General features: G+C 38.7%; 1 protein-coding gene across 1 annotated transcript in view; it reads right to left on the minus strand.

Annotated features, from left to right (window-relative positions):
• The window catches only part of CLSTN2 (calsyntenin 2), a 389,890-nt gene that overhangs the window by 11,541 nt on the left and 366,014 nt on the right, over window positions 1-12,335 (minus strand). The window contains exons 10-13 of the mRNA XM_056359073.1: window positions 8,426-8,592; window positions 4,802-4,950; window positions 3,162-3,385; window positions 261-431 (exon numbers count right to left, since the gene is read on the minus strand). Coding sequence (XP_056215048.1) covers window positions 261-431; window positions 3,162-3,385; window positions 4,802-4,950; window positions 8,426-8,592 — 711 coding nt within the window. The remainder of the gene's footprint in view (window positions 1-260; window positions 432-3,161; window positions 3,386-4,801; window positions 4,951-8,425; window positions 8,593-12,335) is intronic.

A 12,335-nucleotide genomic window follows, 5' to 3' on the forward strand; every position in this document is an offset into this window, starting at 1 on the left:
AGTGTTCCTATTTTCCTTATTTGAGGAGCAGCAGGAGGGCTGCTGAGATCAGGACAAAGCTGTGCTGTATTCCAACGGATAAACACAGCACACCCAGAGATAAGAAGTGACTATGCCTTTTGAGACTCAGTCTCCTCTAGAATATTTTAAAACTAGTACATCACAGATTTCTGCCTAATTTCTTTCAAATTAGTCCTTTCATTCCCATAACGTAATTGTTGGTGGGAGGAAATAAAGGAAAGCAAAGTCCATGAACATACCATAGATTGAATATCCTGCTGTGGAATTTGTGGCATCTAGATGTTTTCCTTGAAGCTCCACATGATCTAGTTCTAAACACTCTTGTTCAGGATCTAGTTCTGCTCCAATGACCAAAATATCACAGAAATCCAAGGTGTGGAGCATTTCCTCTAATACCACTGGCTTATTGGCTGTGAACACATGGCATATACCATGAAAAAAAGAAGAAAGGAACTAAGATAAATGATTGTAGAACAGCTCAGTGATTTTATGTGCTTTGCATCAGGGCTTTCAATTTTTGCAAAGATGGCTGAGTTGTTTTTTGCTGATATTAAATACAGCATACTTCAAGCAAATCAAAAGAGAAGAATCTTGCCTGTTCAGTTGTTATGATGATGAAGACCTACAAATACCTAGTGAGATAGATAGAAAATATATTGCTTTGTAATAAAAAGCATTCAAGAACAGTACTGGAAGTCGAGAATTTAAATTTTATCCTGGAAATAAATTCATATAAAAAAATCTGGTTTTCAATGCTGTATTGATACCAGGTTGGTATCACACGTTCTTTCTTTTCTCAAGAAAAAAACAGACTGGAAAAATACATGTCAAACATACCTATGCTTGGACGATTGTCTCAGTTACTCTATGGCCCATAAAGGATTTGCATTACCAAGATCATGGCCATCTACTGAAGAACCTGGTATTACATAAATGGCAAGATCCTGTGTTGTGTGACTGGGAGAAACTGAGTTGTTAACTGACTACCCTTCAATATGTACATTTAAAAACCCAATAATTCTGTCACTGGGAAAAGAGAGCACGTTAATTTAATGTTTTAATTCTCTGGTCAACTTAGCATAGAGTGTCTGGCAAGACTGCTTAACCAGCTCCCTGAGAGTACCATAGACACAGAGACTCCGATCCTGCAACTTAGTGCTCACTCTTTGAATTTCATTTTAGAGGGCGTATGGGGAAGGCAGGCACAAAGAGAAAAGTCTCATGACCTAGATTCCCAACTCCTGGTCCAGTGAATTTGGGTATCTAAACTCTAGGTATAGCTCTGATTTACCAAAACATGCAGACCCAACTCAGATTTGCAGGATAGGCAAATCTGAACACTTCGCTCACCAGCTAAGACCGATGAGTTGGACTCTTTCATGGGAAGCCACGAGAGACCAGCGAGAGCTCGCCTGCAGAGCCTGGAAAAGCCTGACCTGGTCAGCTTTGCTGCTCTGGCTCTCAGTGTTGGGCAAACAGGGGAGGCAGCAGCAGCAATTTTAGCCGTTGGCAGGATCCCACTGATTTCTCTGCTGAGGCAGGGCCGGCAGCGACACGTCGGCATTCCAGGTGCCCTCTGCATGGTAAATAAGGCCTCAGAGCCGTAGTCATGCTGGTAGCAACTGCCTGATCTGCTTTTGATGAGAGACAGACCTAACCCGTCCTGTGACTGGACAGCACACAGTGACTAAACCAGCCCTCTCAGCCTTGCCACGTGCATCTCTGCTACAGACATGATGGTAAATTCCAAGTAAGTGGAAAAATGGCTATTGGTAGATATAGGTCAAGATTTAAGCTGTCTTTGCTTAGATATTATCTGGGCTGACAGAAATGATGATTCAAGCTTGTAATGAAGGAATTGAGACTTAGAATTCAATGACTTTGTGCAAAACACAATTATTCCCAAAGCCAATTACTATCTATCCATTTAACCACTCCTAGTGGAAATAAATAAGAGATGGCACATTAGGAGATGCCTGACTTTCAAGGAATTAAACAGTAGTGTAAGGATTGCTGCTGTTTTCAAGGAGAGACTCTGGCTCTTTAGGCTATAAGATGTTACAACAGTAATTATGTCAATAATTGTATTGGGAAAAAATGGGATAGTTTAAATTTATGAACTAAACTGTATGGCAGTAGTTCCTAATTCACTGTGTGGTTTTGAAGATGTCATAACATCTAGGGACATGGAGTATCACACATGCATCGTGTCATGGATAATGATCACTCTTTTCTATGCAAGATTTTTTTTTTTTTTTCATACTGCAATTGTATGCAGCTGATATTATGATATAATACACCTTCCAGCCTTCAGAGGACAGATGCCGTTTCAGGCAAGTGATGACCAGGATTATTACAGAGTATGGCTTCAGGGAGTCCATGCCCCTACACATGCACATCATTAGTGATTTTATCTTTCCAAGAGATGTGCATCTAGTTGCTGCTTATTCTAGCCCAACAAATATTGTTTAGAATGATTCCCCAGGTTACTAGGCTTTTTATTAAACTTGCACGCAAACATCCAAAAAGAAAGATTCCTTTATAGCAAATTCTTTTAAACTGTATTTATGTTTCTGAACATTTATCTAGTGTCAAATACTGATACAGACACTGTTCAGCATTAAACTGTCACCATAATTGAAAAGAATCTTTGCAAATTATTATATTTACATTATATATATGGGAAACCGAGGCACAAGATTACTTTCTAAAGTATCACCCACAAATCAGTAGCAGAGCTGGAAACATAAGAACAGCCTAAACCTCCAACCATTAGTCAATTGCTACTTTCCACAGTATTAGTACAATTAACAAAATACTGTTACAAATAGAGAGATTCTAATGAAAATACGTTATTCAACAGAATATTTAAAGAGTGCAAAGGAATTATTCTGAGGTAGGAAAGACACTAAATGGAAATGGCACTTTTTTGGGAGCACATACTGATCTACCACTATTCAACATGTTTTTTCAATGTGTTTAACTGAATGTCTTCACTACAGTATTACTGCTGTCTGACATTGCCTAAATTAACCTGGGTGAAGCGACTTCTTTGTGTAACTTGTTTGCACTATCCTTCAAAAAAATGTGAAAGGTCATGTTACAGAGTAAGTAATAATATTTAAAAGAAATGCACAAACCTCTGTCATGTTCTTTTAAGTCCACCGGATGCTCCCTTTTAGTGACTGTGCTGACAATCCTGATGTCGGGTAACAAAACAACACCTCTTTCACTTTCAAACTGTGCAGCTGGTCTAGCAAAGTGGTCCATCCCACTTATTGTAATCTTGGGCTCATTGGCCTGAAACACCATTACATACGCATCTATATCTGGGATACTAATGCAGACATCTTCACCAAAACATCTGAAAAATATATTATTCATTAACTGCATGTAACACATTACACATCAGAGGTGCATGACACTTGCACTGCCCAAAGCCCACCTGATGGGTCTCGTCTTTTGTATTGTCTATTCCATACTGTGACACTGCCACACGTAAGGACATGCATCTGCAGCACTATGTACGTAGGCCAGCAGTGACAGTATTAGCTGTGTTCCTGCCACCCCCTCCCACATTCACAACTACTGAAATTATGTAGGGACGGCTTAGCAAACAGATTTGTGACAAGCTCAGTCTTTAGGAAGGTCACTATGAGATTAATATTTGGATGTTTAATTGACATTTAACAAAGTGGTGAATGGTTAAAAAACCTAAAATTAATTAAATGGTAACAACTGGCTTTTGTAAACCTGACATTAAATTCTCAAAATGGTACTTAACAAATATAATATAGTTATGTTATGTGGGAACAACAGGGTTTAAATACCCATTTCAATTGGAGCCATCACAAAGTCATTCTGGCACCCCTCCCAGTATTTACTGGGGACAAAAGGGGCCTATATTAGCATTTTCATCTGAATCATCACTGTGCTTTGGAAATTAATTTCCTGACAAACTCTACCTTACCTCATCTTGGCACAAGGCTTGGGTCAGCCCGGGAGTGTGCAGACTGGACTGCTTCCAGTGAAACTACATCGGAAGCTGCTCTCCCGACACAGCGTGTGAGCCCACAGCACTAGCCTAAGCCTAGTACTGAGTAAGAACGGTAGGTGCAGTAGACGAATGTTTGTAGAACTGATGCTATTTTCACCCTAAAGATCTGCTTTCGCTGCACTGTGTAACATACCCTAGGGGAGCTCAGGAGTGGCAGACGGCTCTTTGACTATGCAGAACTGTAAACATTATTCTGCAGGTTCTCTATCGTTGCATGAAAATGGAAGGACCCGGATTTCTGTTTAACACCCAACACCAGTACTGCAGTGGTGGCAGCCATATAAGGATACAGTCAAAGACTATTTCAAGCATAGCTACAAATACTGTTCTTGCAGATATGGCATCTGTTAGATGTAACAGGCCTACTATAAAAAGTCATGGCTTTAGCTAGCCCAGAAGAAACTAAAACTTTTTAAAATTAACAGTAAAATAAGAATGCAATAAATCCAAGTGCTGTTCAGTCCAGACTGTATACTTCAAACTAGAAACAGAAAGCAAGTAAATTACATTAGCAAGAAAAGTTTCTTAAAAGGACAACATCAAAAGAAAACCACAATGTAAATCAGCATAAAAGTAAATTAAATTCATCCTTTATGCTCAATTATATAACAGTATGATTTAGTGGTATAATTTAGCCAAAATTCTTCTTTTTACATGCCCAAAGAAAAAAATATTCATTAAAGATATTCCTAATCTAATCAGTTCAGCTGAAGTATAACTTACTGGACTTTAGATGAGACTGTGAGACGTCGTACACCTGCAGTAGGAAACTGTCTAGAGTTGATGTATGAGACCTTTCGGAGAGCTTGATTTATATTCTCAATGTCATCTCCTTCCATGACAAGGACTGACTGGGAAGGGTTGAAGTGATACTAGAGGAAATGCATATAGTTAGTATTTCAGGTAGCAGGTACGGAGTAAAAAATAAGATATTTTTAAGGAATGTTGCACAGACCTAAATTTAAATTCTAATCATTTAAGAAAAAAAAAAAATTCTTAGCAGTTTCTTTTTGCTAAACCCACATGATGTTTTCTAAAACATATACTTGTATCAGTCACCTATTTCATATTCTGAATAACTACTGTTATAATTAATTTTATAGTAAACTAATTCCGATTTGCCTAGCCTTACCAACTTTGCTGATACTATTTCTGCAGCTGTGGACTTAACAAACCTTAACTTAGTCATCATTACTGTTACTATGTAATTTTTTTAGGTTAAACACATCCTCCATATAAAAATACTGGCTTAAACCAGACTTTCTGGTTGTTTTTTACCCTGGGCTGTCTTTCTGAGATATATTTCAACATGAATGAACAAAACAATTACAACATTTGCCTCCTATGTCTTCATTAACATCAGACACAATAAAGGGGATTCGCCTTGCTCTGCCTCATGATCAATAAGGGTGTCATGATTTAAGATGGAGCTGCTACTTGTACAAAGCCAGCTGCCCATTTGAGCCAACAAACCTTTCAAAGTCAATGGCTATTCTTGTAGCCCTGATCCTTCTCTAGTCCATTGCATTGAACACGTAAGTCTTGCTGACCATGGAACTTTGCTACTATATTCACATAACAAATGATTGATTTTATCTTCATCATAATTCATCCTGTTTCCATTTTTTTGTCAGTTATTTTGTTCAGCAAACCATCTGCATTGCAGAGAAAACCAGATTAACCCCCTTGATTTTGTACTTACTGTTGTCAGCACAAACCACAAAGAAACGCACCCTTCTCTCACATGCAATCCCTTCCCAAAGTTGGACACTGATTATACAAACATGTTCTATTATATACAGACAATGGTTGTCTATACTTTTTTTATAATGAGAAGGGTTAAAAAGCAAAAGAGCAAACAGGCTGTGAAGAACAAAATGAAGCACAGGGTCCTCTGTTGAACAGAACACGGAGGACTGGGTTTGAAGCTTGTGCAGGAAGGTCATAACACACCAAAAGGTATTTTTTAACAGAGAAAGAGGAGGACTAACGTGAGTCATAGCCTGCATACACTTCTTTTTCCTTTCTGTAAGCTAGCAGTAGTAGAGAATAAAATTAGCAAACAGAGACTCTAGTTGGCCAGTTAATAGCTCAGCTGCCAGAACAGCTGGAATGCTGCCAAAGGGACTGGAGAAAGCCTTAGTCTGAGCCATTTTTGTCTTTCTCATTAAAAAAAGAGCTAAAAATAGTGACGATTTAGACAGTGTTTCTGAGAGCTGTTACAGATATCTGAAAATTAGGCTGAAGACAAAAAAAAGTCCAACACTACTGTGACAGACGCTATTACAGCTGCATTGCTCTTTTAGGTGACTAAAGGATGAAGCTTCATGAGTCCAAAGCACCCAGCAAAAACACCTTCCAACATCAGTTTGCCAACACTGAATCTGTGAAGTGCCGTGTAAATAGCCACACAGAACCTATTCATCTGTGCAGCTGTCACGCATGCTTGTCTGAGATCAGGTATGTTTATTTTTGACACCTGAAACCTTTTCTCCTTGTTAATCTCCTGTTCAAAGTCAGGTGCCAACTGTTCCGCTTTCACCTGAGCTTCTTTCTGTCAGCCCCAGTAGGGAACTCTACCACAACCTCTCTCCTACTGCTCCTTTCATTTTTGCCTCCTGCTGTTGCACTGACTGTTGAGCTTGCTGAGGAAGTAAAAATGAAAACAGCAACTTTAAAAAAACTTTACGCCTCATCTGTATTTCGGAAAACGAAAATGTTCTGAAGTTTGGTGAAAGAAAGAAAAGGCAGAAAACATTCCCTCATCTTAATTTTCCCCACTGAATTGCCAGTACAGTAAGGAAGACAATCACCCACACTGGAGCAGCAGCGGGTGGTATAATGGATTTTTCCAAGGCTGTGAAACAAGACTTCTTCAATATTGTCAAGTTTCAGAGTGTGACAATAGGGGTGGAATTACTGTGCTTTTAAGTACCATGGACCAAGTGTACACTGCTCTAATTCATGTAAAATCCCAGCAAAGAACTTACTGGTAGACATACACTTGCGTTCCAGAAAACCCTGCCTGCTCTTTGTATGCATAGTATTTTAAAAATAGCTTTTACTCTTGTGTGTGTCATTTTGCTGGGAGAAGCAACAATGTGAAATTCTTAACGATATCCTTGGCAGAATGAAGAAAAAACATTTCTTTGGGGTGTTTTGCTCATAGGTAAAAGCTAGAGCTAGCAAAATTCCTCCTTACCTTTGCACTTCTAATTTTCATTTTTACCCTTGTTTCCAGAAAACATATTGGTTATACTACACCACTGCAACTTATCACCTAGCCAGACATTTGAGTGTATTTCAGGTCAGTTTTCTATCTTTACAATGAGAAGATTTAGCTAATAAAATGTAGTACATGGCATTTCCACTGCATACTCCAGGTAAGTGTTGCAGCACCATCCTCCACCACGCTGAAAACCTACACGCTAAAGAAGCACCTGTGCAGTTTCACAGGGTGCATAGTCTGCAGCCAAAGTATCTCCCAGCCTGAATTTGAAGCTCAGCTCCTCTGGAAGATGGTATTGCAATTTCTGTGCTGGGAAACAGCTTAACAGTTGTGCTTACGCATTAGGCAGACAAACACCAGTTATCTAGTAACAGTATCAGTAAAGGGAAACTGACAACAGATCTCATGTAAGCATCATAGAATTTATAGTCATGATCCTACACATGTATCCAAAAGAACAGAATTTGTCTTAATGAATGCAAAGCAGTCTGGTCACTATGCCAATTGAAACTGGATTTCCCTCTGTCTGCTGTTCTTCAGTCTTAGAAAAAGTGTTACAATATCAGTAAAGATAGTCATATGCATAAAGAAGATGGATAATGATTTATATGCAAATGTAAAATTTAATTTCTTTAATTTAGTGGGGTTTCTTATTGTCCAATTTTCACATCCCATAATGTTTTCCTCTTGGAATAAACTTTGAATTTTTCAATAGTATTGCACTGGAACTTTTGGCATTACCTCTAGATGAAAGATACTGCACTTATGCTTTCCATTGCTTTAAAGCTACTTGAGATCAAAATTCAGTAATTCTTTGGAATCATCTCTATTTCTGTAAAACTGCCAAAATAAGCATGAGAACACAACCTGGCAATTCTTAAGGATTCTGAAATACCAGCAGTGCTTTACTTTCTGAGCATCTAGTTTTGCAATAATGGAAACATTTTTCTTTGCAGTGTCACAGCCTTTCTACTGTTCTGCTTTTCCTTTGCATGACTTTATGGGAAATTACATTGCTTCTGGGAGTACATTTGTACTGTGTGTACTCTACCTTGGGCTCTCCACTTCATAAATCAGCTCTAAATTTTTATCAAAGATGATGTCAGTTCATCGCTCACCTTTATTCCTTGGCCAAGACTCTCGAGAGAATTAATATCCAGACCTTCCTTGCAGGCCTGCAAACAGGAAATCACTTTCTGACTCTCAATTTTGCCTGGCCGGATAGTAAGACTGGCCAGGCTGCCATGGAAATACTGTGCAAATCTGGGCTTGGTGACTTCACCTCCTGCAGGAAAGAGAATAGAAAATGATTATTGATACCAATACAAAACCCACACATCTAATAACTCACTTGATGTTTTAACACATTTAAAAGTATTTATATCCATTTTAGCCAAGTCTAGTTGAGATACCATTTATTGTGATAAATAGAATCGCTTTGTGGGTTGCTGGGTGGCACCAGTAGCAGCCTGTCTTTAAGATTCTTGTCAGTGTTTTACCAGCATTGTATTCAGGTGTTTATAAAGCTGTGATAACATACTGTGAATGAAACATTGGTTCCGAAACCTTTGCCCAAGGAAACACAGCATTTTTAAAAATGAGTTGATGAGATTATTGAAGTGCTCAAACACAAATTTAAAAAAAAAGTTTAAAGTCCAATGTCTATTTATACAGAAATGATTTGCAAGCTTTACCATTACAAGATTGCTTACACAGCTTTTGTCTTTCTCCTCCAAAAAACCTCATACCACATGAAGCTCTTAGATGTGCTAAGAAACATGGCTCTGCGTAAGCGAAGTGCCACGCTCCCTACAAAGGGCTGGCTCTAAGGATATGGTGTAAATTCACAGCAGTGAATGCAGACCCAGGCACAGCACTATGCTAAAGGGCTTTTAGCACTTCCCTTTTAGCCCAAAGCAGCTCATTTGGTGTGACATCAGGTCATTAGGCCCTCTAGCTACGCTCTATTCAGTTTCACTCCAGGCAGCTTCAAAGGAAGACTGATCTTTAGGAGCTGTCAATAAAATGTGATTACATACTGCTTGCACCAGTGATCATAGCATCTAAATTACTCCTGAGATATTTAGTGATTTACTCATCCTCCTCTAGGAGGATTTTTAGAGCTTGTCTTTCCTGCAAGTGTTAGCTATATCAGTGCATGTGAATTACTGCCTACCTTGAGCCTGAGAGAATTTAGGAGAGCCAGGCAACAGTGAGGCCAAGCAGACTAATTGGATTAGCAGTTGATAAGCTGTTGTAATTGGTAGATGACTCATCCCTACTGTGTTTGCAGCCTTAGTGTCAAAGAACCTATTTCTGCCAGACAGGCTAGCTCAAGCTTGAACTTTAACTTGAAGATGTGTGTGAGAACTGGGGTTAGGATAGGGATGAAGTGGTAAATTTTCTTTAGGCTGCTGTTGCTACCTAAAAGCCTGAAAAACATCACTTCTAGTCTGTGCAGTATGAGCACTATGAAGAAGACTCAAGTTATTTTTTATAGTGAAGAAAATAACACTGGTGTACTGAGAGAAAAGCCTGTCTAAGCAGGCTGTTTCTTCATAGTAGACAGGTTTTGTTCTTTTTTGTTAAGATGGCAGCACAAACTGCCTCTCTTTTCACCCCAAAGAGAGATTATTCTTTTCCACTCTTTCATTCTTTTGTCCATTCTACAGTAAATTTCCTCTGGGTAGAATTATTGTGAGGCTTCACAGAGAATTTCACATATGCAACTGCTAAGGTGCAGGATTAGTTTATGTTGTAATTTTGGCCTTTCTGATACTTACCAAGACAATTAATTGGTAAATAAATAGTGCATTACGGAGAGATTGACTTTTCAGAAAAAAAATGATGTTATATTTATCTGTTTACATTGTCTTTGAAAGTGCTTGTTGCTACTAATACAGCAGCAATATATCTGGACAGAAAAAGGTAAGCCAAATTAATAAAATGTAAACCATACCTGTCCCAAAATAAAGGAGACAAAGAGAGAAAACCAGATAAGAACTTACAGAAGAATAATAGAAATAAATTGTGCTGTGATGCTTCAAATTCTTATAGCCCTAACAGAATTCTGAAGACACCAAGTTCCAAGGCTCAAACACCAACACTAATCCTGGAGCTTTGAAACTTAGAAACCTACAGTAAATCTGCCAGTAGATCTTGAGCTCTAAGGAGATGCAAAATAAGCAGCAGCCTCCGATAAGCTAATGTATTTAAATGGGAAACTAGGTCATTAAAATGTATAAAGGACTAGACAAGAAGCTAGAATAAACCGAGCACTGTGGCTATGCCTGACAAACAAGCATGGTAAACTCACTGAAGCAAGCTACAAAGCAACATGACTAGTGCTTATATCTATGAACAGGAATTTCAGGTTTGGATTTTTTTGTTGTTGGTGTTGGTTGTTCTTTCACTTTGGACTAGTTCTTCTCTGGTGTCATTGACAAAGCACTCACAGTTACTTTGCTAGGTCATTTACAATGACACAGTAATTGCGCGTAAACCGTACTGAATATACAGACTATTCACTGTACCCAAGCCCCACTTCAAAAAAATGCTGGTGTACAAGAAGTTGCCACCACCGTAGAGATGGATGATTCTTGTTTAAAGTCATCTGTCTCGTAAGTCATCTACCCAACCACTAACAAAAGCACGGAAGAGAATATGACTGTTTCCAGGAATAAGCTTTTACAACTGCAAATACAGGCACTATAAAAGCAGTAATGAAGAACAGGCTTATCTACTTGTTCACAGGACTAAGGTTGGGTTTTCTGCAGATGTATAGATCAATTCGGACTGTAAATGAGGTGATGTAATCTTTGTTCTGGAGAAGCTATCAACTGCTATGTAAAAAAAGCAAGTATTTCTACAAAACGTGAGTGAAAAATAGCTGGGGCTAGCTAGTCTCGTATTATGTCAGTAGAGAGAATCTGCAAAGCTATGCCCATGGTTACGGCAGGGTGATCCGGGTTTGGGCCAACTGCACTAGAACAACTGATAGCAGAGTCTGAAGGGGCATTGAGGGATGATACAGTCTGTCCCCTACCCCCAAGGCAAGAACCGCCGTACTTCATCCATTCTTGAGAACTGCCTGAGCTGTCCTAAACTCTTCTGAAGACAGAAGCTCCCCAAGGAATACACTCTAATGACCGCTGATCCTCAGAGTTGGAAGTTTATTTCTAACGGTGAATATGAGCTGTCAAAATATGGCTATGTCTTCCCTTTTCCTTCGCCAGGCTGAACAAGGCCTTTTCTTTACATCTTTTAACTAACACTGCAGACTATAATAATTCCTGTTGCTTTTCCTGGAACTCCTGCTATTATCTGAAGCACTCACCATAACCTAGAGTTACTCTCAATATTATAAGTGTTTTACATAGGACATGCTTGGTAATCCAGGACAGTGAGAATACTAGCTTTTTCCACGTGGAAAAACATGAGAACTTAAAGAGAGAATACTAGCTCGCCCTTCATTAGAAAAAGGACTGCTAAATAAGCCTTCCATAAGCACCTTTTACCAGAGTTAAAGACAAAATTATATACCTGCCAATTTTATCCTCAAAGGTGAGCAGAAGTCATTATATCTGACTCTTATCACAGCTTGCGTTTGCAGCATGTTGACATTTTGATATTCTTATACCTCAGCATTTCGGAATCTTCTCAGCTCAGTGGGGTATGTTAGCTTGCTGGTGTGTTTCAATTGCCAGTAATTATTAGATTGCAAATGGAAAAAATCCAATGCAATAAAATTGGGAAGCGAAAACCAAAACTTTCACTAAAATGGAAGGAATCGCCTAAAGCCAATCTGCTACAATCCTGTATTCTAACTTTCGATAAAAAGGATTACTGGGAATAAATCCTCAAAAATGTAAGAAGAAAATATTGTCAGAATAAATTGAGAATCCTCAGCAATTGGCTGTTTTACTCCTGCCTGCATCAATATTTTGTTCATGCTTCGTTCTACTATATTAGTATGTTTGAATGCTGTCTCTCCTTTTGCTTCTGCAATCTAATATTCTTAAAGTATTT

This window comes from Falco biarmicus, chromosome 13, assembly GCF_023638135.1.
Source record: "Falco biarmicus isolate bFalBia1 chromosome 13, bFalBia1.pri, whole genome shotgun sequence".
Taxonomy (NCBI): domain Eukaryota; kingdom Metazoa; phylum Chordata; class Aves; order Falconiformes; family Falconidae; genus Falco; species Falco biarmicus.